At 43.0% G+C, this 22,491-nt stretch overlaps 1 protein-coding gene across 1 annotated transcript; it reads right to left on the bottom strand.

Annotated features, from left to right (window-relative positions):
- Positions 1–209: 209 nt before the first annotated feature.
- LOC106562843 (protein SCAI) lies at positions 210–20,564 on the bottom strand. Its single transcript, XM_082957556.1, has 18 exons — positions 20,412–20,564; positions 18,757–19,115; positions 18,300–18,457; positions 18,174–18,181; positions 17,560–17,636; positions 17,011–17,388; positions 7,987–8,083; positions 7,594–7,692; positions 7,044–7,199; positions 6,840–6,941; positions 6,540–6,641; positions 4,709–4,787; positions 4,493–4,592; positions 3,956–4,037; positions 3,467–3,539; positions 1,071–1,244; positions 888–988; positions 210–751 (listed from the first exon to the last, which is right to left on the bottom strand). The coding sequence occupies exons 1-18, from the start codon at positions 20,562–20,564 to the stop codon at positions 602–604; spliced, it is 2,448 nt and encodes an 815-aa protein (XP_082813682.1). The 3' UTR covers positions 210–601.
- Positions 20,565–22,491: the final 1,927 nt, after the last annotated feature.

Below are 22,491 nucleotides of genomic sequence, written 5' to 3'. Positions count from 1 at the left end.
TCCCTGACATCCTTGGAGAGCTCTTTGGTCTTGGCCATGGTGGAGAGTTTGGAATCTGATTGATTGATTGCTTCTGTGGACAGGTGTCTTTTATACAGGTAACAAACTGAGATTAGGAGCACTCCCTTTAAGAGTGTGCTCCTAATCTCAGCTCGTTACCTGTATAAAAGACACCTGGGAGCCAGAAATCTTTTTGATTGAGAGCGGGTCAAATACTTATTTCCCTCATTAAAATGCAAATCAATTAATAACATTTTTGACATGCGTTTTTCTGGATTTTTGTTGTTGTTATTCTGTCTCTCACTGTTCAAATAAACCTACCATTGAAATTATAGACTGATCATTTCTTTGTCAGTGGGCAAATGTACAAAATTATCAAGGGATCAAATACTTTTTTCCCTCACTGTACATTAGGTGGGGGAAATAGGGGGTCTTGGGTTCCAAAGAAACAGACACTATTGCAGTGTGTTCAACAAGTAACTTGATTACCTCTGAAAGATGATGAGGACTCTCCCCTGTGCGAGTGTGTATAGTGGTGGTCTGTGTGTCTGTAGTTGGTCTGTGTTTGTAAAGTTGTGGTGACTAGCTGGTCAGCTAAAAGTCAGTAGTTCACGTCCAGCGCTCCGTCCCAAAAGAGGTGCTGCACATCCAACATGGCAGCCAGCTCCAGAACGTGCTTCCACAGGAAGCTGCTCTCCACCGTATCCTGTTTAGGTAGCTGAGGGACCGATTCCGGGAAGCTCCTGGAGTCCTGCAAAAGGCAGACAAAGAGAGACGGATATTACATTTACCCCCAAATGATCATAACTTCTGTGAATAACTATGGGAGATGTGAATAACTATGGGAGATGTAACTAAGTAACAAGGGCACAGTAAAAACGATTTACCTGGAAGAGCTTGTGCATTCTCAGTGTAGCCGAGCAGAACACAAAGCGGATGAGTACCAATCGAAGGAACTCGTCACCGTAGAACTGTAGAAATGCTTGGTCTGTGAAGGAGAAATTCCACCGTTATGGTTGTGACATTTGCACTTAAAATGACAAAACGTATCACAGAATTAACAAAAGTACCTATAGCTCGTGAGCGTGTAATCATCTGGCCAATGTCACGGAACACCTTGCATAGAAACTCCTCAGCCTTCTCCCACAATCCTTGGTTAAGGCTGCTCAGGCCACACACGGACAGGAAAGCCAGAAGGGGGCAGTACAGGAAGAGTGTGAAGAGGCTGCCACGCTGGGACTGGTCTGCGAGAAGAAGGAGACGGAGGGTGACAGAGATGAGGCATTTATACAACAGTCTTTCTCAGAACACCTACAAAAACAATGTCTCATCTCACATGGCTTATTCTGACCACACATTTCTAAACCAATCAATAAAATTTATTCAAAGATTTTTTTTTATAAGTAGGCCTAAACGAGGACAATGGCTGGTTTTAATAGGCCAACACATAGGAGAATCAACTGACGAGCTCTGAGAGCCATTTTCTAGGATAGTTTACACACTTTAATTGCAGACTTCAACAATGAAAGTAACTGACTGTTGCCTGTAACATGCTAATTAAGAGGAGTACTTGTCACTGTTCTAGCCGGCTACCACCCGGTATGCTACCCTGCACCTATGTACATAGTCATTGAACATTGGTCACTTTAATAAATGTTTACTTATTATTTTACCAACTTTATGTGTATAGAATGTATTCTAGTCATGGCTCATCTTATACAACTACTGCTGTACACACCTTTTCTATTCATATACTGTCCAAACTGTCTTTACACACCATTATACAGTATGTATATACAGTGCCTTCAGAAAGTATTCATACCACTTGACTTATTCCACATTTTGTTGTGTTACAGCCAGAATTCAAAATTGATTAAATATAAAAAATGTTCTCACCCATCTACACACACAATACCCCATAATGACAAAGTGAAAACATGTTTTCAGACATTTTTGCCAATTTATTGGAAATGAAATACAAAAATATCTCAGAAGTATTCACACCCCTGAGCCAATACATATTAGAATCACCTTTGGCAGCGATTACAGCTGTGAGTCTTTCTGGGTAAATCTAGGTGCTTTGGACACCTGGATTGTACAATATTCAAGCTCTGTCAAATATTTATTTATTTTTATTTAACCTTTATTTAACTAAGCAAGTCAGTAAAGAACAAATTCTCATTTACAATGACAGCCAAATCCTAACGACGCTGGGCCAATTGTGCGCCACTCTATGGGACTCCCAATCACGGCCGGTTGTGATACAGCCTGGAATCGAATATGAAGTCGATCATTGCCAGACAACCATTTTCAAGTCTTGCATAGATTTTCAAGCAGATTTAATTCAAAACTCTGCCACTCAGGAACATTCACGGTCTTCTTGGTAGGCAACTCCAGTGTAGGTTTGCCCTTGTGTTTTAGGTTATTGTCCACCTGAAAGGTGAATTCCTCTCCCAGTATCTGGTGGAAAGCAGACTGAACCAGATTATCCTCTAGCATTTTGCCTGTGATTTGCTCCATTCTGTGTATTTTTTATCCTGAAAAACTACTCAGTCCTTAACAATTATAAGCACACCCATAACATGATGCAGCTGCTACTATTCTTGAAATTGTGGAGAGTGGTACTCAGTAATGTGTTGTATTGGATTTTCCCCAAACATAACACTTTCTATTCAGGACAAAAAGTAAATTGCTTTGACACATTTTTTGCAGTATTACTTTAGTGCCTTGTAGCAAACAGGATGCATGTTTTTGAATATTTTTATTCTGTACAGGCTTCCTTTTCACTCTGTCAATTAGGTTAATATTATGGAGTAACTACAATGTTGTTGATCCATCCTCAGTTTTTTCCTATCACTGCCATTCAACTCTGTAACTGTTTTAGAGTCACCACTGGCCTCATGCTGAAATCGCTGAGTGGTTTCCTTCCTCTCCGGCAAAGGAGTTAGGAAGGTTGCTTATATCTTTGTAGTGACTGGGTGTACTGGGTGTACTGTAATTAATAACTTTACTAGGCTCGAATCGATATTTGATGTCTGCTTTACAAAAAAAAGCAGTTATTTACCATTGGAAAACCTCCCAGGTCTGTGGTTGTATCATTTTTAATTAATAAGTAAAACATTTGAACAATATAATTCCACTTTGATATTATGCGGTATTCTGTGTAGGTCAGTGACACCCCCCAAAATATGGAAAAGTCAAGGGATGTGAATAGTTTCTGAAGACATTGTATATTTATATTCCAGTGTCTGACATTGCTCGTTCTGATATTTCTTAGTTACTTTATTTTTCTGGATTATGTGTATATTATGTATTTATTTATTGATAGGTATTGCTGCACTGTTGGAGCTAGAAACACAAGCATTTTGCTGCATGTGAGACAACATCTGCAAATTTGTGTATTCGACCAATAAACTTATTTGATTTTGATTTGAGTACAAAGCTAAAATAATAGTGACAAACAAACCTTGCATGCTCTTTGGATAGACTGTGGGAGATAGAAGACACACCAGCGGCTGACCAAAGAGATTGGTGAAATTCTACATGGAGATACACAGCATTAGTAAGGATCACACCAGAGTGAATTCCCAAAAGGAATAGCCCACTTTTCCATAAATGCATCGTAAAATGAGTCAAACAAGTTGTTAACAAAAGGTGATCCCCTAAGTAAGCTCTACATGCCTTGTTCTCCATCTTGACTCCATATCTTGAATACTGGTGCTCCCCCAGCGTTGTGTTTTGGCACCTTGAATATTTTGTTTTTATACAACAACTAATAATAATAAGATGAAAATCCAGTGAACTACCATCAACCAATTTAAGTATGCTGATGAAAATCTTAATGAAAACAATTTGTTGAGTGTTTTGGCAATGTCTGAAAAGCGCCTCAAAATTACCATTTACCATCATCTTAACACATTTGTTTTTAATTGTGATGAATGTAATTCTCACCAACCTTATAGGCTGTGCTGTTGGAGGAGTCTACAATGACAAAGAGAGGCTTCCGGGTGAAAGGGAACAAGTCTCCAGGGTGAAGGCTAAGGCATACAGGAGTCAACAGTCATTGCATGTACACACACACACACACACACATGCTTTATCTTGGCCAGGTCGCAATTGTAAATGAGAACTTGTTCTCAACTTGCCTACCTGGTTAAATAAAGGTGAAATACATTTTTTTTTTAAATAGTACAAATGTAACAGTATAGCTTCCGTCCCTCTCCTCGCCCCTACCTGGGCTCGAACAAGGGACCCTCTGCACACATAGACAACAGCCACCCTCGAAGCATCGTTACCCATTGCGCCACAAAAGCCGCGGCCCTTGCATAGCAAGGGGAACAACAATTTCTGGCAAATATCGTAGAGTGTGTTTATAAATAACATGGGCTGTGCGAAAAGTTCAATGTACCTTTTTAAAGGCCAATACTGTACATGCATCTCATGTCTGCCAAACGTTAGAAAACATTGAGGACAGTCAGCGCCTGATCTTTACCAGTGCATCTCTTTTTGGGCTTGGTTCCTTTTCTGCACCGTCTCCGCGTTTACCACATCACGGTTCGTGTTGGTGAGGACTACTCCAAAGTCATATGGTCCTGATAGAAAGACAAAGTTAAATACATTTTTGGGAAGAAATTATCAGATTAATTTCAGCTCCTGCTTCAAGAAGCTGACCAGTGAGTGTGTGTGTGTTTACAAAATGCTGGTGTACCCTCATAATCCAAGCATCCAGTAGGGAAGACTCCAGTAGCTGAAAGATAGACGAGCAGCACACTGTTCACTGGCAACTCCTACAAAAAAACACAACTTCAAATCAGCCAATACCATCCTAAATGTTTTGAGCTTGGTCAAACCTACATTAATGTAATCAAAATATACATTTAAAGAAAAAAATCTATTTACAGTGTTAAATAAATGTGAGAACAATATTTTAGGAGAATTCTTTTTTCATTTTGGCTTTATAATAAGGTTGGTTTGCAACATGGAAAATAGTTGTGGAAATCTGTTGCATCTTAAATTGACTAAAAAAATCCACAATGCAATGCACTCTATGGGCTGACTGGCTAGCTAGCTAGCAAACGTAGCTACACATAATAATAGTGTAACGACCCTGGGTTTATAAGCGCGGAAATCGACTCTGCCGCTCGAGCATGATTTTGCGGCACAGTCGATAGCGCGCCGGACTTCGGGCTTGAAGGTCGAGGGTTCGAGACCTGCTCCCTACTGTTTCATTACAATACCAAAGACAATATTAGCATGTAATGTAGCTAGTTAGTGCAGTTTGTTTAGGTGATTTTAGAGCTATCAATTTAAGAGTCTACAATCTCACCATGTTCAACCTGCAGATCAATGTGCCTCACAGAGTGGAGTCTGACATTAGCAATGGCAGATATACTTTTGAGGAGATGGGAAACGTTGCCATTGCTACGTCAATGGGCTGTGCGGTGCATTCTGGGCGATTCTGGGACAAGTACCACTCTTCTTCAAGGCGCTCAAACCCAATATTAGCACACATTTCGTCAACAACAAGTACAACATTACAAATCTTTTCAGAGATGTGAGATAATTAACTTGCCATCTATAATACAGTATAGCTTTGAAATCGTGACATTACGTACTTTAAGGAAAATAGGCACGTTCCTCGATTAAAAGTAGCAACAATAAGCACTTGACTTTGAGAAGGGAATGCATGGCGATTAGCTTAATAACCGCGTGACGCAGCGTGACAAAGTGAACGCGATTGGTCAACAGTCTGCCGAGTGGGGCGTTAAACTTCCTTCATTCATTGGATTCCTATCTCCTTTCTATAACATCTCTGGCAACGACACCATGCAATGCACCCTGGACTAAAGAGGTAGACAAATAGCAAAAAAGTGCTAGACCCTCTGTTAAATTACACATTTCTCGAGGTAGGAATATCACTCGAATGAGCCATTGCTCATATTTTAGAGAATACATCTTCCCGAGTTATGACATCGGTCAGTATTGAAATCTGACATGTATGATAGACATTTTAGTGATCTAAAATTCATTTCCCTATTAATTTCCAGTGTAGTGAGAGCAAATTTATCACAATGCTACGTCACACCGGATGGATTTCTGCCTGCTTGAACGCCAATAACTCAGATACACATGAAAACATGAAATGACCCAGGGAATTGATAGAACCTTTCCTTCAATTTACATTTTGTTAAATTCTGATAGGATTCCATTAGGATGTACTCTAAAACAGGATATGTTGTTTCTTCTGTTCAGCGGTTACATTTCCATTGGGTAAGACTTGATTTGATGTAAAATTATCTCAGAGGTAAGCTAGACTGATCATTTTTTGCAGAAGACAGTACCACTAAATGGACTACATAAAAGCTACTGGCAATTTCCAAAAACCACCGGAGCTTAAAAAAGGCAGATACAGGTGGGGGTGATGAAAAATAGATTAAAAGTAGCAACAACTTTCTTCAGCTCAGCCAAGCATGGCTAAGCCGACAATAGGAACATGAAGGCAGAGCAGATTGGACGGGGGTAGTCAGATGGAGACTAACCTTAAAGGAGGCAGACAAAAAGGTGTAGAGCTGGCTGAACGTTGGCTTGTACAGCAGGTACTTGTGAGGGTTCTCTCTCTTGGCTGGCTTCTCGCTGGGTTCCTGTGAAGGAAGACATGGGGTAAGGGCCTGTGAAGGAAGAATGTGACTAAGCAGCTGTTTAAAGGACAGGTTTCATGCAGGGTTGCCAGCACTGCCTTTCGCCCGAAATCGCATGAGACTTTTACATTTGCAATATTCTGGATGTGTCGTTGTTCAAAAGACATTCATGTAATAAGCATTTTCAGTATTCCGCCTCACCAATGTTCCATGTTTAGATGTCGTTGTAGCCAGGTTGACTGGTTCCCGCTCCAAAGTTTGGAGAATGCGGAACATATCGATGGTTAGCTCACTGAACTTCACCTAACAAACACAAAATAATATAGTTTAGAATGTGGGTCTACAGACTGGTCTAGGGGTTGTTTTAGGGCTGGGCTTTAGACTAGAATGTATGCGTTCAAACACCTGGTTGTTGCAGTTGCCAATGATTAGTGCATCTGCCAGGGTGAGCTGACCAACCACCATGCCCTGTTCCAACAGAGGCATGCCCCTCTCCTGTAGCCGATTGGATATGACGACCACAGTATTTTCATTGTTCAGCACCACAACTGGGTCTGCCTGCTCACAGAAACAAACACACACTTTACAATTGTATCATGCGCAGCTTCCCTTGTACTCCATTGTGCACACCATTCCAGTAGCACATGTGTGGTACACAATCTTTCACTCAAATTAAAGATTTACAGAAATGTACAATCATAATTTCCCCCCAAAATCCAGAATGAAATACAGTACTTCATGTTGAATAGGTTAGTCACTGGTGTATGTACTTTAGTAATGGTCGTTGGGCAACATCCTTCTTTTCAAATGTTTGCTGACCTGTGGTGGCCTCCTTTAAGTGCTGCTATATCCTTCATTCATAAGTTATGATGACATTTCCCCTTTCATAATAGGCAGTAGAAACAGAAGGTAAAAGGCATCAGGTGATTCAGTCGGTTATTCTTTGGGATCTGACCTGCACAAAAGCTGCCACTTCCTGTAAGACCAGATTCCATTCTAACTGATCTTCTGTGTTGAATCGCTGCGTATAGTCCTCAATTTCCTCTGACAGCTCCTACAGGAAGGGAGACAGATATTATGTACACAAATACACTAATGCATGTACAGTTTAAAAACTATTGCTGCTTGTAGGATCTTAAAGGAAATATATTTCAATTACAGTCAGAGGTTTACTAGAATAAACATTTCAGGCTGAAACTTGAGTTCTTTGTCCCTGTGTTTTCTGCACCCCACTTCATACAAAACCCCAATATAATAAAATACAAAATAAGGCCTAAATAAATACAAATAAGATTGAAGGGATTCAGAACTTCCTCTGGTTCTTGTTTATTTTTCTCAGGTTTCTTACCTTGACCAGCACTTTCACTAGGTCCATCTTGTTCAGAAGTAAACAAACTACAATGTAGCGGGCATAATACCGAAGTTTCTTCACTACCAATTCAGGCCTAACATGAGGGGCGGAGACAATAGAAGGAGAGTTGTGTTACAATCTAAGCAAAATACAGTGAGTCATCCCAGGTAAGCACAAAAACACACAAGTAAAATGTTTTGCACCAGGACTAAATTGATCTACATTTTGGAACATTCACTCTGTCATCAACAATTTTGTCACTGCAGGTATTCTACACTTACAGTGCATTTGGAAAGTATTCAAATCCCTTCACTTTTTACACATTTTGTTACAGCCTTATTCTTAAAAATATATAATTTCCCCCCTCATCAATTCTACACACACACATACACACACACAATATCCCATAATGACAAAGTAAAAACAGGTTTTTAGAAATTCTCGCTAATATTTTTTTTAAAGGACATCTCACACTTACATAAGTACTCAGACCCTTTACTCAGTACTTTGTTGAAGCACCTTTGGCAGTGATTACAGCCTTGAGTCTTCTTGGGTATGACGCTACAAACTTAGCACACCTGTATTTGGAGAGTGTGTCCAATTCTTCTCGGCAGATCCTATCCTCTCAAGCTCTGTCATGTTGAATGGAAAGCGTTGCTGCACAGGTATTTTCAGGTCTCTCCAGAGATGTTCCATCGGGTTCAAGTCCGGTCTTTGGCTTGGCCACTCAAGGCCATTCAGAGACTTGTCCCGAAGCCACTCCTGCGTTGACTTGGCTGTGTGCTTAGGGTTGATGTCCTGTTGAAGGTGAACCTTCGCCACAGTTGGAGATCCTGAGCGCTCTGGAGCAGGCTTTCATCAAGGATCTCTATACTTTGCACAGTTCATCTTTGCCTCGATCCTGGCTAGTCTCCCAATCCCTTCAGCTGAAAAACATCCCCACAGCATGATGCTGCCACCACCATGCTTCACCGTGGGGATGGTGCCAGGTTTCCTCCAGACGTGACGCTTGGCATTCAGTGGCAAAGTGTTCAATCTTAGTTTCAACAGACCAGAGAATCTTGTTTCTCATGGTCAGAGTCCTTTAAGGGCCCTTTGGTAAACTCTAAGTGGGCTGTCATGTGCCTTTTACTGAGGAGTGGCTTCCATCTGGCCACTCTACCATAAAGGCCTGATTGGTGGAGTGCTACAGAGATCGAGTTCAGGGAAGAGAGAGAGAGAGAGATACAGCTGCATGTAAGCTCTCACATTTCCAACATGTTTTTTACAAAAATATATATTTGGAGTTAGATAAACTTGAATTTTTTTGGAAGGGACATATACAGGATGCTACCCTCCACAGCATAACCTTCACTCCAGATCAAAACTCCAAACATACAACCTAATTTTGGACAAAATTACCTGGAAGGATTAATACTATCAAGGACACCATCCAACCTGGAACTGAGACAGACCAAATACAACTTCAATTAGCACTGAGGTGTGAAGTGAGAGGTGCCTTTGAGCCCAACAAATGGCAGGCTACCCAACCCAAATCCGGAGGCCTTGAAGCCTCCTCCCGCTGTTCAGAGACCATCCACTGGCATTTTCTACAAGAAATCTGCCTCCAGAAATAAAAGCTTCTCCCAAGTGGGTGTGACACCAACTCCCATTGCCTGCTGCACTGCAGCTTGGATTCCACCTGGCAATCTGTTCGTTGTCTGCCCTGGCTTGTCTCCCCGTCTGGTACATGAACTCCCACCACACTCCCCCCTCTCCTCTCGCTCTCCTCCAGCACACACGCACAGGTGGGGTGAGTGGTTCTGAACTTTCAATGGCTAGCCCCAAGTCATTATATAGCATTTCTTGTGCATTTTGCTATTTGCCTCATGACACCTGCATGCTTTGTTTACATTTACATTTTAGTCATTTAGCAGACGCTCTTATCCAGAGCGACTTACAAATTGGTGCATTCACCTATAATATCCAGTGGAACAACCACTTTACAATAGTGCATCTAAATCTTTTAAGGGGGGGGGGGTTAGAAGGATTACCTTATCCTATCCCAGGTATTCCTTGAAGAGGTGGGGTTTCAGGTGTCTCCGGAAGGTGGTGATTGACTCCGCTGTCCTGGCGTCGTGAGGGAGCTTGTTCCACCATTGGGGTGCCAGAGCAGCGAACAGTTTTGACTGGGCTGAGCGGGAACTGTGCTTCCTCAGAGGTAGGGAGGCGAGCAGGCCAGAGGTGGATGAACGCAGTGCCCTTGTTTGGGTGTAGGGCCTGATCAGAGCCTGAAGGTACGGAGGTGCCGTTCCCCTCACAGCTCCGTAGGCAAGCACCATGGTCTTGTAGCGGATGCGAGCTTCGACTGGAAGCCAGTGGAGAGAGCGGAGGAGCGGGGTGATGTGAGAGAACTTGGGAAGGTTGAACACCAGACGGGCTGCGGCGTTCTGGATGAGTTGTAGGGGTTTAATGGCACAGGCAGGGAGCCCAGCCAACAGCGAGTTGCAGTAATCCAGACGGGAGATGACAAGTGCCTGGATTAGGACCTGCGCCGCTTCCTGTGTGAGGCAGGGTCGTACTCTGCGAATGTTGTAGAGCATGAACCTACAGGATCGGGTCACCGCCTTGATGTTGGTGGAGAACGACAGGGTGTTGTCCAGGGTCACGCCAAGGCTCTTAGCACTCTGGGAGGAGGACACAAGGGAGTTGTCAACCGTGATGGCGAGATCATGGAACGGGCAGTCCTTCCCCGGGAGGAAGAGCAGCTCCGTCTTGCCGAGGTTCAGCTTGAGGTGGTGATCCGTCATCCACACTGATATGTCTGCCAGACATGCAGAGATGCGATTCGCCACCTGGTTGTCAGAAGGGGGAAAGGAGAAGATTAATTGTGTGTCATCTGCATAGCAATGATATGAGAGACCATGTGAGGATATGACAGAGCCAAGTGACTTGGTGTATAGCGAGAATAGGAGTGGGCCAAGAACAGAGCCCTGGGGGACACCAGTGGTGAGAGCACGTGGTGCGGAGACAGATTCTCGCCACGCCACCTGGTAGGAGCGACCTGTCAGGTAGGACGCAATCCAAGCGTGCGCGGTGCCAGAGATGCCCAACTCGGAGAGGGTGGAGAGGAGGATCTGATGGTTCACAGTATCAAAGGCAGCAGATAGGTCTAGAAGGATGAGAGCAGAGGAGAGAGAGTTAGCTTTAGCAGTGCGGAGAGCCTCCGTGACACAGAGAAGAGCAGTCTCAGTTGAATGCCCAGTCTTGAAACCTGACTGATTAGGATCAAGAAGGTCATTCTGAGAGAGATAGCAAGAGAGCTGGCCAAGCACGGCGCGTTCAAGAGTTTTGGAGAGAAAGGAAAGAAGGGATACTGGCCTGTAGTTGTTGACATCGGAGGGATCGAGTGTAGGTTTTTTCAGAAGGGGTGCAACTCTCGCTCTCTTGAAGACGGAAGGGACGTAGCCAGCGGTCAAGGATGCGTTGATGAGCGAGGTGAGGTAGGGGAGAAGGTCTCCGGAAATGGTCTGGAGAAGAGAGGAGGGGATAGGGTCAAGTGGGCAGGTTGTTGGGCGGCCGGCCGTCACAAGACGCGAGATTTCATCTGGAGAGAGAGGGGAGAAAGAGGTCAAAGCACAGGGTAGGGCAGTGTGAGCAGGACCAGCAGTGTCGTTTGACTTAGCAAACGAGGATCGGATGTCGTCAACCTTCTTTTCAAAATGGTTGACGAAGTCATCCGAACGTTCTTGTTTACTGACTAGCCCTGATGCTCCTCCCTCTTTTTCCCCTGCCCCGCTACATATGTTCTCCCTGCAGGAGGTCACTGAGTCCAAGGTGCTAAAGGAGCTTCTTAAACTTGACTCCAAAATGACATCTGGGTCAGATGGTTTAGACCCTTTATTCTTTAAAGGTTGCTGCCCCTATCATCGCCAAGGTTATCTCTGACCTTTTTAACCCATCTCTCCTCTCTGGGGAGAGACAGCCTCCCATTGCTTGGAAGGCAGCCACAGTTCATCCATTATTTAAAAGGGGGAGATCAAGCTGATCCTAACTGTTATATGCCTATTTCTATTTTGCCCTGTTTATCAAAAGTGTTGGAAAGAACTTGTCAATAATCAACTGACTGGCTTACTTGATGTCTATAGTATTGTCTCTAGTATGCAATCTGGTTTCTGCTCAGGTTATGGATGTGTCACTGCAACCTTAAAGGTCCTCAATGATGTCACCATTGCCCTTGATTCTAAGCAATGTTGTGCTGCTATTTTTATTGACTTGGCCAAAGCTTTTTGATACAGTAGACCATTCCATTCTTGTTGGCCGGCTAAGGAGTATTGGTGTCTCTGAGGGGTCTTTGGCCTGGTTTGCTAACTACCTCTCTCAAAGAGTGCAGTGTATAAAGCAGGGATGCAAACTGGTGAGGGCCCAAAAAGGTGACACATTTTCTTTGCACTGAAACACACAAAACATCCCTGCTAAGGGGATTTTTATTTTAAATCAGCTTTAAAATTCAGATTTCTAGTGACTTTTAGGCTGAATCCCTTCTTGAAATGCAGGTTAACTGTGTACTAATTAAACAACAAAGAATATGATCTACATGATCAGTCTCTGTTTGTAAAATAAAAAGTGGTTAATGTGAACCTAACTCATAGCTAAACATTTTAAGGAAAACAATCCAATGTTATTTCAAATCAAACCAAATTTTATTTGTCACATGCGCCAAATACAACAGGTGTAGATCTTACAGTGAAATGCTTACTTACAAGCCCTAACCAACAATGCAATTAAAAAAGAAATAATAATAACAATATGAAATAAAAGTAACAAATAATTAAAGAGCAGCAGTAAAATAACAATAGCGAGGCTAGGCTATATTACGGGGGTACCTGTACAGAGTCAATGTGGGGGCACCAGTTAGTCAAGGTAATTGAGGTAATATGTACATGTAGGTAGAGTTACTAAAGTGACTATGCATAGATAATAAGAGTGTAGCAGCAGTGTAAAGGGGGTGGGGGCAATGCAAATAGTCTGGTTAGTCATCTGATTAGATGTTCAGGAGTCTTATGGCTTGAGGGTAGAAGCTGTTTAGAAGCCTCATGGACCTAGACTTGGCGCTCCGGTACCGCTTGCCATGCGGTAGCAGAGAGAACAGTCAATGACTAGCGTGGCTGGAGTCTGACCATGTTTAGGGCGTTCCTCTGACACCGCCTGGTAAATAGGTCCTGGATGGCAGGAAGCTTGGCCCCAGTGATGTACTGGGCCGTTAGGACTATTACAGACTCAGACAGGGAGAGGAGGAAAATGTCAGTGAAGATTCTTGCTAGGTCAGCACATGCTCGGAGTACACGTCCCGGTAATCCGTCTGGCCCTGCGGCCTTGTGAATGTTGACCTATTAAAGGTCTTACTCACATCGGCTGCGGAGAGCGTGATCACACAGTCGTCCGGAACAGCTGATGCTCTCATGCATGTTTCAGTGTTATTTGCCTCGAAGCGAGCATAGAAGTAATTTAGCTCATCTGGTAGGCTCGTGTCACTGGGCAGCTCTCTGCTGTGCTTCCCTTTGTAATCTGTAATAGTTTGCAAGCCCTGCCACATCCAACAAGCGTCGGAGCCAGTGTAGTAGGATTCGATCTTAGCCCTGTATTGATGCTTTGCCTGTTTGATGGTTCGTCGGAGGGCATAGCGGGATTTATTATAAGCTTCCGGGTTGGAGTCCCACTCCTTGAAAGCGGCAGCTCTACCCTTTAGCTCAGTGCGGATGTTGCCTGTAATCCATTGCTTCTGGTTGGGGATGTACGTACAGTCACTGTGGGCTATAGATGAAGCCAGTGACTGACGTGGTGTACTCCTTAATGCCATCGGAAGAATCCCAGAACATATTTCAGTCTGTGCTAGCAAAACAGTCCTGTAGCTTAGCATCTGCTTCATCTGACCGCTTTTTTATTGACTGAGTCACTGGTGCTTCCTCCTTTAATTTTTGCTTGTAATGAGGAATCAGGAGGATATAATTATGGTCAGATTTGCCAAATGGAGGGCAATGGAGAGCTTTGTCCGTCTCTGTGTGTGGAGTAAAGGTGGTCTAGAGTTTTTTTTCCCTCTGGTTGCACATTTAAACTTTCTGGGCTAGGGGGCAGTATTTTCATGGCCGGATAAAAAACGTACCCGATTTAAACTGGTTACTACTCTTGCCCAGAAACGAGAATATGCATAGTATTAGTAGATTTGGATAGAAAACACTCTAAAGTTTCTAAAACTGTTTGAATGGTGTCTGTGAGTATAACAGAACTCATATGGCAGGCAAAAACCTGAGAAGATTCCAAGCAGGAAGTGCCCTGTCTGCGATTTTGTAGTTCTGATTTTGCTTGTTTATCGAAACTACAGTATCCGTGGGGTATGTTGCACTTTCTAAGGATTCCATTGGCTCTCTAAAGCCGCCAGAAAGTGGATTGGGGCGTCACCTGTAGCTGGGCAAAGTATAGTAACTCAGTTTGTCAGTGGTCTGCCTGAGGACAAAGGGAATGGAAATGCTCATTCACGAGACCTCGCCATTTTTTCTTTCCCTCTTTGAATGAATACAACATTGTCCGGTTGGAATATTATCGCTATTTTACGAGAAAAATAGCATAAAAATTGATTTTAAACAGCGTTTGACATGCTTCTAAGTACGGTAATGGAACATTTAGAATTTTTTTGTGTCAATATGCGCTCGCGCGTTACCTTTTGGATATTGACCTGAACGCACAAACAAAACGGAGATATTTGCACATAACTATGGATTATTTGGAACAAAAACAACATTTGTTGTGGAAGCAGCAGTCCTGGGAGTGCATTCTGACGAAGGTAATCCAATTTTTCTAATAGTAATTCTGAGTTTAGTGAGCCCCAACGTTGGCGGGTGTCTGAATAGCTAGCCTTGATGGCCGAGCTATGTACTCAGAATATTGCAAAATGTGCTTTCGCCGAAAAGCTATTTTAAAATCTGACACCGCGATTGCATAAAGGAGTTCTGTATCTATAATTCTTAAAATAATTGTTATGTATTTTGTGAACGTTTATGCTGAGTAATTTAGTAAATTCACCGGAAGTTTTCGGTGTGTATACTAGTTCTAAACATCACATGCTAATGTAAAAAGCTGGTTTTTATATAAATATGAACTTGATTGAACAAAACATGCATGTATTGTATAACATAATGTCCTAGGAGTGTCATCTGATGAAGATCATCAAAGGTTAGTGCTGCATTTAGCTGTGTTTTGAGTTTTTGTGACATATATGCTTGCTTGAAAAATGGCTGTGTGGTTATTTCTGGCTATGTACTCTCCTAACATAATGTAATGTTTTGCTTTCGCTGTAAAGCCTTTTTGAAATCGGACAATGTGGTTAGATTAACGAGAGTCTTATCTTTCAAATGGTGTAAAATAGTCGTATGTTTGAAATATTGAAATTATAGCATTTTTGAGGTTTTGAATTTCACGCCACGCTCTACCACTGGCTGTTGAATAGAGTGGGACGCTCACGTCCCACCTAGCCCAGAGAAGTTAACATGCTGGTGGAAATTTGGTAAAAGGATTTAAAGTTTCCCTGCATTAAAGTCCCCAGCCACTAGGAGCGTTTTCCTGTTTGCTTATGACGGTATACAGCTCAATAAGTGTGGTCTTAGTGCAAGCATCGGTCTGTGGTGGTATGTAGACAGCTACGAAAAAAACGGATAAAAACTAGGTAGATAGTGTGGTCTACAGCTTATCATGAGTCTACCTACGGCGATCAAAACCTCAAGACTTCCTTAGATATCGTGCACTAGCTGTTGTTTACAAATATACATAGACCGCCACCCCTTTTCTTACCAGAGGCTGCTGTTCTATCCTGCCGATACGGTGTAAAACCCGCCAGCTGTATGTTGTTCATGTCATCGTTCAGCAACAACTCAGTGAAACATAAGATATTACAGTTAATGTCCCGTTGGTAGTTTTATCTTGCTCGTAAGTCATCCATTTTATTTTCCAATGATTGCATGTTTGCCAATAGAACGCCATGGCAGTGGAGGTTTACTCACTCGCCTACGAATTCTCAGAAGGCAGCCCAACATCCTCCCCTTTTTCTCCGTTGTCTTCTCTTCACGCAAATGACGGGGATTTGGGCCTGTTCCCAGGAAAGCAGTATATCCTTCACATCGGACTCGTCAGACTCGTTAAAGGAAAAAGCTTCTACCAGTTCGTAGTGAGTAATAGCTGTTCTGATGTCCAGAAGTTATTTTTGGTCATAAGAGATGGTAGCAGCAACATTATGTACAAAATATGTTTAAAAAAAAGTTACAAACAACGCAAAAAAACAAACAAAATAACACAGTTGGTTAGGAGCACGTAAAACTTCAGCCATCCTCTCCGGCGCCATTCTATCATGTTCTATTTGTTTCCTAGACTTTACTGCAAATGACACTGAAGTCCACAGAATAAACAATACATTAATATTTTATACTGGTTTATGTAGTCGAGTCAATATAATGCCACATACATTTTAGGTCAATATTTCTCAAAGGATGGAGTTATTTCCAGATATTCTGGAAAGTTAGCTAGCTAACTCATTGATCCAGCTTTCAGGAACAGTCCCTCTGATGCTGTACTGCCCAACAGAACAGAAAATCAATAGGTTATACATTTCAGAGGGGAAGTTAAACAAAACCCAAATAGAACTCTCCTTTCCAATACCCACATACATTTTCACAACACTTTCTTTTAAAAATATATGAATTGCTAACATAAAAACATAGTCCATAAAATTAAGGTAAATGGTGGCAGAAAACAGGCCTCAGATGCCGCGTCCTAGGCCCGGAACAATCTGGGATTTATTTGACAAAGGGAGAGTACTGGAGGGAAGGATAGGGCTGGGTAGAGGGTTTTCCCCTACTTCTTTTTCTTAGCCTGGACAAGTATTTCAAGTGGCCACTTGTGCTGTTTTGCAGCATGCTTGAGCCTAGCCCTCTTCTCCTTTCAGCTGCCGCCCTCTTGCTCTCCTGAGCACTTCCAGATGGCTGACAGCCATACTCGAGATGTCGTCTTCGGTCTTCCAGCAGACTCTGCTGCCACTGTGTCTTGTCTACTGCTCCTGCTGACCTGATGTTTCTGCAGAGCCTTTGGTCCACCTCCCCAAACCTTGCATCCTCCTGTTTAAACATCTCCACTGTGGTCTTCTGTCTGGACTGCAGGGTGTACTTCACAGTCTGCATTGCATTGAACGTTGAGATGTTCATGTTGGGGCTTCGTGTGTCAATGATGTCGTTCATCCAGCTAAACAAAGACTCAACCCTGGTACCATGAAAGACGGAAAGGGCACCTTTCACCACATTACCCAGGGCTGGATACTTCAGTGTCTGGGCCAAGACATGAGCCCACCACTCCACCATGTCATCTTCCTCCGTGAAGCTGGCCAGGCATGGATCAATGTTGTATCACATGATCTCCTGATGGAGATCACTGCTGGCTGGTGAGAGGTGGCCCAACATTGCGCTCAGCTTCTTCAACTGGATCGCTGCCTGCGAGTGGCCTCTCAAAATCGTGTCCAGAGTAGAAGGTGACGTCAGTGTGTGACTTTACAAGGGCAACTTCTTCTGCATGTAAAGTGCAGAGGTGGTGTAGGCTTTGGTGACCTGTTCCATGAAAGACTTCAGCAGCTGAAATATGGAACACCACAAAACTGACAATTACTACATGTTTTGAAACAATGACAAAAAAGATATCAACATATTAAATGTAATTTAAATTGCAGGGTACTAACAGCATGATTAGGATTCCTGGTTATGAATCCATCTGCTTCCCACACCACATACATCTCCCTGGCAGACAGCAGCATCTTCTCCTGAAGTACCATCACTCCCATAGTCTTGGGTGACACTTTAGTTATGTATTCTGCTTTGACGAAGCAAGAAAAAAGCTGAAAAGTGTCAAGCTGTTTGTCGTGGAGCTTATGTACCAACGTCTGGCTACCCTGTGAATGTAAAACAACTGTTGTGAAATACAATATTGTATATACAAGTATAGCCAACAGTCGCAGATAGAAAATACCCACCTGAAAAACCATTTAGTCCTCCTTCAGGATAGCCAGTACACCCACGTAAATGCTGAGTTGTAGGTCACTTGTAGTGCCCTCATGCCACACCTTCCTGGTCACCCTCTTCCATCGGACTTTTACTTTTTTTTAAAACTTTTACTTTCATGCCTGTGAAAACAGAATCAGTAAGTTAATTGTCAATAAGGTACATTTTGCTCATCACTGGTAACCATGATGTACACAAACTCAATACTAAGCTTAACATAGAACTAGTGATGACCTTCACCTTTTCTGTTGAGGTCCTCGTGCAAAGACATGCTCCGCGCTTGTGCCTTCTCGCTCACGTGGTGTTCTTTATAAATGTGTTCCAGTGGGTCCTTGTACAGCTCCTGGTCTTTGTTGCTCAGGAACCCGTAGTACAGGGCCTTGTAAGCCGGCAGCATTCTGTGTGTCAAATGCTGACATATGTAGACAACCAGCGATGGGACACAAACCTCTGAGGATTGTAGGCAGGGATGTTCAGGTACTGGCATATCTCCTTGAGGTACATCACCTGACAAAAAGAGACTATGAAATAATTTATTTCCATATACTGCCCCTTTAAGGTAGGATTGCACAGAAATAAGATAGATTTGGAATAAATTCAGTATTCAGATGAATTAATGAATCAAATGAATAAAGACTTCATTCATTACATACATTGAGTGATAAGTAAATACCAAACATTCAAATATACTTTTTACTTGATCTGGAGACCACTGATGATCAGTGTGCAGATCATTGAAGAGCTGCTCAAGGGCACTGCAAACTTCTTTGCCGCATTGTGGATGTGATGACAGGAGTCTCCATTAACGTCGAGCAGGGTTGGACATTGCATCTGACGGATCCTTGTCTCGATGCCGGTCTTGCTATCTCTCAAGACCCTACAAGAATCCATCATCATGCTCACCAGAATTTTCCATGGGATGTTATCGTTGAAGAAGTTGCAGAGTGCCCTCTCCAAGCTGACGGTATTCACCTTGATGACCTCCAGGGACCCCAAGTGCTCCACTACCACCTTCCTCATGTCATCATGGTAGTAGCTTACCAGCATGGAGAGGACCTTCAAATCAAACCAAATAAAATCAGGATTTATTTGTCAAATGCACAGTAAACATATGTTGACTGGACAATGAAATGCTTGTTCCTTGAGCTCTCCAACAATGTAAGATAAGAGAAGATTAAAACATGATAAAAGTAGTGCAAATAGAGTAGAGACTATAGAATGGCAAATAGATATAAGAAAGCAATAATTAAATATGAGAACAACCTTCTTGTTGCTGTTAGATGTGCTCTCATCCAAGTAAAAAAAAAAGGGAAACCTGCTCAGGTTTGAGAAGGTCCTTTTGGAGAAGGTCCGCACTAGGCCATGGACCATCTTGTAGGATGTCACTGTTGTTGAGAGCTTCATCCTCTCCAAAGCCACCTTGTCAATGGCAAGATTTTGCGCTAGCTCAACGATTACTGGAGCAATAGCGAAGGGGAGGGAATGCTCTGCTAGGACACCAAGGACCATAGCCTAGAAGACACAAACTATGAAATTAACTAAAAGTAGGCACACTACATACCGTTTTATCTTGTGTAAATTGCTCAACAGTGCTTATTTCACCTATACTAACAGTTTGCCTGACATGTGCTATGCTGACTTCTCAAATAGTGATGCTGCTGACCTAACACACCTACCACTGCATTTGCTATGCGGTCCATAGGGGGAACGGGAAGCTGAGCCTGTTGATCCCTAATCTTCTCTGGCCCCCGGTGGAATGGTGCTGGTGGTGTCTCCCTGGTCTCCTACACTGCACGTTGTTATTACATTGTACACTTTCTGCCTGTGTACATCTGTTCTACAATGTTGGCACAATTTCACTCTTTCAGGCAGAGTACACCTGGCATACCCCTTTTTATCCACTGTATTGAAAAAGTGAGAAAGAGGGAAAGTTCTTTTCACCTCTATAGTGACACCCAGTTTAAACCAGGCCCAGCTCCAGCTACACTTAATCCCTGAATCCACTTGTTTAACAAACAACGCCTCATCTTCACCTAACTGTCTCATTCTGAAAATTAACCACTGAGGGAAAACATTAAGTCGTTAGCTGTCTATGAACTAAGTACTAACTATCTAGTTAACATTTCTCACAGATTTCCATCAGGGTCCAGTGAGCAACTAACAACGTTATAGCTTGAGGAACGTTAAGGAGTCGTATACCAGTTAATACTATAGCTAATGTTAGCTCATCTGATGTTGTAACTTTAGCTAGCTAGCTAGCTAGCTAAAGCTAGCTGTCTGACTTTGTTAGCCAGCTAATTTTCACACCATAAACTCAATTATTTTATCAGCTCATTAAGTACACTTTATCACCTTCTCACCTCCGCCGGCAGGCTTCTCAACAACCTCTTCGTCCTCGCTTCTGCTGTAACTGGCAAACTGCTTTTCCACTCTCCGCGGTCTTTCCAGAGGGTGCTCTGATGCTGTAACTAGTAAGTTGGTCGCCTCTTCGCTCTTCAGTCGCATGCTGCATTTTGTAATTTGTTAACGATTGGCTGAGCCTTCGATACAGCCAGTATTGCTCCAAACACGCATCACCCCCCCCCCCCCCCAAAACTTTTCTCATCTGAACGATTTTGGATTCAAAATGTGAATTTCGCAGAAAAGTGACTAGTTTGCATCCCTGATAAAGTCAGAACACTGCCTGTCACTAAGGGTGTAGCCCAAGGCTTGATCCTAGGCCCCACGGTCTTCTCAATTTACATCAACAAAGCTCAGGCAGTAGGAAGCTCTCTCATCCATTTATATGCAGATGATGCCATCTCATACTCAGCTGGCCCCTCCCGGATTTTGGGTTAAACACTCTACAATAAAGCTTTCTTAGTGTCCAACAAGCTTTCTCTGCCCTTAACCTTGTTCTGAACACCTCCAAAACAAAGGTCATGTGGTTCGGTAAGAAGAATGCCCCTCTCCCCACAGGTGTGATTACCTCATACAAGTACTTGGGAGTATGGCTAGATGGTACACTGTCCTTCTCTCAGCACATATCAAAGCTGCAGGCTAAAGTTAAAACTAGACTTGGTGTCCTCTATTGTAATCGCTCCTCTTTCACCCCAGCTGCCAAACTAACCCTGATTCAGATGACCCTCCTACCCATGCTAGATTATAGAGACATATTTAATAGATCGGCAGGCAAGGGTGCTCTCGAGCGGCTAGATGTTCTTTACCATTTGGCCATCAGATTTGCCACCAATGCTCCTTATAGGACACATCACTGCACTCTATACTCCTCTGTAAACTGGTCATCTCTGTATACCCGTCGCAAGACACACTGGTTGAGTCTTATTTATATAACACTCTTAGGCCTCACTCCCCCCTATCTGAAATATCTACTGCAGCCCTCATCCTCCACATACAACACCCGTTCTGCCAGTCACATTCTGTTAAAGGTCCCCAAAGCACATACATCCCTGGGCCGCTCGTCTTTTCAGTTCGCTGCAGCTAGCGACTGGAACGAGCTGCAACAAACACTCAAACTGGACATTTTTATCTCAATCTCTTCATTCAAAGACTCAATCATGGACACTCTTACTGACCGTTGTGGCTGCTTCGCGTGATGTATTGTTGTCTCTACCTTCTTGCCCTTCGTGCTGTTGTCTGTGCCCAATAATGTTTGTAACCTGTGATATGCTGCTACCATGTTCTGCTGCTACCATGTTGTCTTGCTACCATGTTATTGTCATGTTGTGTTGCTGCCATGCTATGATGTAATGTGTTGCTGCCATGCTGTGTTGTTGTCTAAGATCTCTCTTTATGTAGTGTTGTCTCTCTTTTCCTGATGTGTCCCCGCAGGAGGCTTTTTGCCTTTTGGTAGGCCGTCATTGTAAATAAGATTTTGTTATTAACTGACTTGGCTAGTTAAATAAAGGTTAAATAAAAATATTTTAAAAAATGGTTTTCCTTCTGGAAGGTTCTCCCATCTACACAGAGGAATTCTAGAGCTCTGTCAGTGACCATCGGGTTCTTGGTCACCTTCCTGACCAAGCCCCTTCTCCCCCGATTGCTCAGTTTGGCTGGGCGGCCAGAACTAGGAAGACTCTTGGTGGTTTCAAACTTCTTCCATTTAGGAATGGAGGAGGCCACTCTGGCCTTGGGGACCTTCAATGCTGCAGAAATGTTTTGGTACCCTTCCCCAAATCTCTGCCTCGACACAATCCTGTCTCGGAGCTCTACGGATAATTCCTTCGACCTCATGGCTTAGTTTTTGCTCTGACATGCACTATCAACTATGGGACCTTATATAGACAGATGTGTGCCTTTCCAAATCATGTCCAATCAATTGAATTTACCACAGGTGGACTCCAATCAAGTTGTAGAAACATCAAGGATGATCAATGGAAACAGGATGAACCTGAGCTCAATTTCGAGTCTCATCGCAAAGGGTCTGAATACT

The sequence above is a fragment of the Salmo salar genome, chromosome 11 (genome assembly GCF_965601325.2).
Source record: "Salmo salar chromosome 11, fSalSal1, whole genome shotgun sequence".
Lineage (NCBI taxonomy): Eukaryota > Metazoa > Chordata > Actinopteri > Salmoniformes > Salmonidae > Salmo > Salmo salar.
Note: the sequence above shows the minus strand (reverse complement) of the source record. Positions and strands in the feature narration are given on the sequence as shown.